This window comes from Lampris incognitus, chromosome 11, assembly GCF_029633865.1.
Source record: "Lampris incognitus isolate fLamInc1 chromosome 11, fLamInc1.hap2, whole genome shotgun sequence".
NCBI classification, from domain to species: Eukaryota; Metazoa; Chordata; class Actinopteri; order Lampriformes; family Lampridae; genus Lampris; species Lampris incognitus.
The window spans coordinates 46,257,074-46,262,073 of record NC_079221.1 but is presented as its reverse complement, the minus strand read 5'-3'; the positions used below and the strand labels follow the sequence as shown (position 1 = coordinate 46,262,073).

Genomic DNA, 5,000 nt, shown 5'->3' with positions numbered 1-5,000 from the left:
TATACATGTGATATAGAGATATATACATATCATATACATGTGATATAGAGATCTATACATGTCATATACATGTGATATAAATATTTATACATGTCATATACATGTGATATAGAGATCTATACATGTCATATACATGTGATATATTGATCTATACGTGCTATATGTATGTGATATATATATATGATATAGATGTCTACATGTCATATACATGTGATATAGTGATCTATACATGCTATATGCATGTGATATATAGGTCTATACATGTCATATACATGTGATATAGAGCGCTATACATGCTATATGCATGTGATATATAGGTCTATACATGTCATATGCATGTGATATATAGATCTATACATGTCATATACATGTGATATAGAGATCTATACATGTCATATACATGTGATATAGAGCGCTATACATGCTATATGCATGTGATATATATGTATATACATGTCATATGCATGTGATATATAGATATATGCATGTCATATACATGTGATATAGAGCTCTATACATGTCATATACATGTGATATGGAGATATATGCATGCTATATGCATGTGATATATAGGTCTATACATGTCATACACATGTGATATATAGATCTATACATGTCATATACATGTGATATAGAGCTCTATACATGTCGCACACATGTGATATAGAGCTCTATACATGTCATATACATGTGATATGGAGATATATACATGTCATATACATGTGATATAGAGCTCTATACATGTCATATACATGTGATATAGAGCTCTATACATGTCGTATACATGTGATATAGAGCTCTATGCATGCCATACACATGTGATATAGAGATCTATAATGTCATATACATGTGATATAGAGATATATACATGTCATATACATGTGATATAGAGTTCTATACATGTCATATACATGTGATATGGAGATGTATACATGTCAGTTAACCCTTTCCTCCTGCCCTTCATATTCCCCCTCATAAACCAAGAGGCTTCACATGGCCGGACTCCTTATGCTCCTCATGAAAGATAATAATGTATTGCCTCTGTCATTTCTGGGTGTCTTGCTGAAGCTACCCAATAAAGAGATTTTCTTCTAGTCTTTCGTCATCATAAAGTACAGTTACAGTGCTTAAGCTGGACTCCTGCGACCTGAGGCCCCTTCACATGTACAACACGATGTCCACTATTACAACAGCAAGTCCACACCTTCACTACATACTGAAACATATTTACTAGGCCTGAATATTGACAAAAAGAAATTCAGTATTATTGTTTTTTGCAATGCCAATTGCAATACTAAAGAATAAAAATGCGTTATATCTTTTCTCCAGATACATGCAACCTTTAACTTCCTACACGTGTTCTTTAAAGAACAGATCGCTCCAGCAAGGATCTAATGATTTTGAAGAGCAGTCCAAGAAGTCATTAAATCAGACTTAACTTTATCATTTGTGAGATGCGCGAGAACATTTTTCCTCAGCAGTAATCTCCAGAAGGTGGACCTTGCTAGACATCGTTTTCTGTCAGGCAGTACAAGCTTATACTAACATGAGCGATGTGCACCATTTTCCCCATACTGGACCCTCTGCAATGTGACTACGTCACGTGTGCATATGGTGACATAACAAGACGGGCTGTAGACCACAAGCAACAAGGAAAGAGGAGGACCAGAAACCAGCTGGAGGTGGTCAAAGCTTGAAGAGCTAAACAAGAAGATGGGGAGCTGCTGGCAAGAAGCCAAGGCCACTGTGCAGACGAGAGTGAGGTGCAGATCCATGGTAGACAGCCTAGGTGCCAAGGGGGCCAAGAGCACTAAGACAAGTCAAGTAAGTCATGTTATGATGTCACTTCTAAATTAATATATAGTTTAGCGGGGAAGTCCAGGTAGCATGGAGGTCTATTCCATTGCCTACCAACACGAGGATCGCCGGTTCGAATCCCCGTGTTACCGCCGGCTTGGTCGGGCGTCCCTGCAGACAAAATTGGCCGTGTCTGTGGGTGGGAAGCCGGGTGCGGGTGTGGTGTCCTGGTCGCTGCACTGGCGCCTCCTCTGGTTGGTTGGGGCGCCTGTTCAGGGGAGAGGGGGGAATAGCGTGATCCTCCCACGCGCTACATCCGCCTGGCGAAACTCCTCACTGTCAGGTGAAAAGAAGCGGCTGGCGACTCCACATGTATGGGAGGAGGCATGTGGTGGTCTGCAGCCCTCCTCCGGATCAGCAGAGGGGGTGAAGCAGAGACCGGGACAGCTCGGAAGAGTGGGGTAATTGGCCAAGTACAATTGGGGAGAAAAAAAAAAGGGGGGGGAATCCTAAAAAATAAATAAATATATATATATATATATATATATATATATATATATATACACACACACACACATATATACACACACACACACACACATATATACACACACACACACACACACACACATATATATATATATATATATATATATACTAGAAGAACCCCGCTACAATGTAGCGGTTTGGTTATCCACCCGTCTAAATCTCCCTCCTCTTCATCCTGCCAGCTAACCGCCTTCCCCCTGCCCCTAAACCCTCCCCCGCACTCCAACTCCCTCCCCCCAAATTCTCAGAATCATCTGAAATGCAGAGAAAAGCGGTTTTTAGCCATTTTTTAGAAAATGCATATTTTGCATAATTATGCATAATTATTATATTTATATTTTAATTTTCTGCTATTTTTCTGGTCCTCTCTGGAACGATACCTACCACCTCCACAAAAAAAATAAGGATCATAAGTTGTTTTGCATAATGCCAAAACATTTATGACCCAGAAATTTTTTTTATATAGGTGAAAAAATCAAAGATGCTCAGAATCATCTGAAATGCTGAGAAAATTGGTTTTTAGACATTTTTAGAAAAATGCCTATTTTGCATATTTATGCATAATTATGCATAATTTAATTTTCTGGGATTTTTCCCTTACTCTCTGAGACAATACCTACCACCTCCACAAAGAATTAGGATCATAAATGCTTTACTTTTCGGTCCCGCTATCTACGCTAACTAACACACACACACACTAACACCACACACACTCACACACATTACGAAAATATATGAGTATAGTTTAGCTCTCATACACATGTATACAGTACATACGCACCAAGAAAGTAAATCGAATGTTCCCTTTCTCAAACTATTGCTCTCTCTCACACAGAGCTCTCCGTCAGCTGGGCCACACACACTGAGGGAGCGGTGAATTCTGGGAAATCCTTTTAATTCACCTGCCTGCCCTGTCTCTGTGCGAGGGGTGAACTGAGCCTCGAGACCCTGCAGGTGGAGCGTGTTGTGTGGAGATTTGCTTGGCGGAGGACATCCGCACTCACCTTTTCACCGTCTTCTGGGGCGGGGCTTTCAATTTGTCGAACTCGTCTTTCTCCGTGTAGATCACCACGTTATCTGACAGACAGACAGAAGAGAGGACAGAGAGGACGGTGAGACATGCTCCCAGCTACGCGTCTTTACTCTCTCATCGAGTTTCAAATACACAAATTCATATAAGAAGACAGTCATGATAAAACCTAGTCCGAACATGCCAAAATGACAGCGATGCAGGTGATCGATTCTTGGTCAGGACTCAGGTTAGATGTATAGAATAACTACCGTAACTCAGGTCAGATGTATCAAATAACTACAGTAACTCAGGTTAGATGTATAGAATAACTACAGTATCTCAGATCAGATGTATAGAATAACTACAGTAACTCGGGTCAGATGTATAGAATAACTACAGTAACTCAGTTCAGATGTATAGAATAACTACAGTAACTAAGGTCAGATGTATCAAATAACTACAGTAACTCAGGATAGATGTATCAAATAACTACAGTAACTCAGGTTAGATGTATCAAATAACTACAGTAACTCAGGTCAGATGTATAGAATAACTACAGTAACTCAGGTTAGATGTATGGAATAACTACAGTAACTCAGGTCAGATGTATCAAATAACTACAGTCACTCAGGTTAGATGTATAGAATAACTACAGTATCTCAGATCAGATGTATAGAATAACTACAGTCACTCAGGTTAGATGTATCAAATAACTACAGTCACTCAGGTTAGATGTATAGAATAACTACAGTATCTCAGATCAGATGTATAGAATAACTACAGTCACTCAGGTTAGATGTATCAAATAACTACAGTAACTCAGGTTAGATGTATAGAATAACTACAGTAACTCAGGTTAGATGTATCAAATAACTACAGTAACTCAGGTCAGATGTATCAAATAACTACAGTCACTCAGGTTAGATGTATAGAATAACTACAGTATCTCAGATCAGATGTATAGAATAACTACAGTCACTCAGGTTAGATGTATAGAATAACTACATTAACTCAGGTCAGATGTATAGAATAACTACAGTAACTAAGGTCAGATGTATCAAATAACTACAGTAACTCAGGTTAGATGTATCAAATAACTACAGTAACTCAGGTTAGATGTATCAAATAACTACAGTAACTCAGGATAGATGTATCAAATAACTACAGTAACTCAGGTTAGATGTATCAAATAACTACAGTAACTCAGGTCAGATGTATAGAATAACTACAGTAACTCAGGTTAGATGTATGGAATAACTACAGTAACTCAGGTTAGATGTATAGAATAACTACAGTCACTCAGGTTAGATGTATAGAATAACTACAGTCACTCAGGTTAGATGTATGGAATAACTACAGTAACTCATGTTAAATGTATAGAATAACTACAGTAACTCAGGCTAGATGTATCAAATAACTACATTAACTCAGGTTAGATGTATAGAATAACTACAGTAACTCAGGTTAGATACATCAAATAACTACATTAACTCAGGTTAGATGTATAGAATAACTACAGTCACTCAGGTTAGATGTATCAAATAACTACAGTAACTCATGTTAAATGTATAGAATAACTACAGTAACTCAGGCTAGATGTATAGAATAACTACAGTAACTCAGGTCAGATGTATAGAATAAC

The 5,000-nt window shown here is 38.1% G+C and overlaps 1 protein-coding gene across 1 annotated transcript in view; it reads right to left on the bottom strand.

Moving 5' to 3' along the window:
- The window catches only part of edar (ectodysplasin A receptor), a 37,635-nt gene that overhangs the window by 4,036 nt on the left and 28,599 nt on the right, over nucleotides 1–5,000 (bottom strand). The window contains 1 exon segment of the mRNA XM_056290060.1: nucleotides 3,351–3,423. Within this exon segment, the coding sequence (XP_056146035.1) occupies nucleotides 3,351–3,423 (73 nt within the window).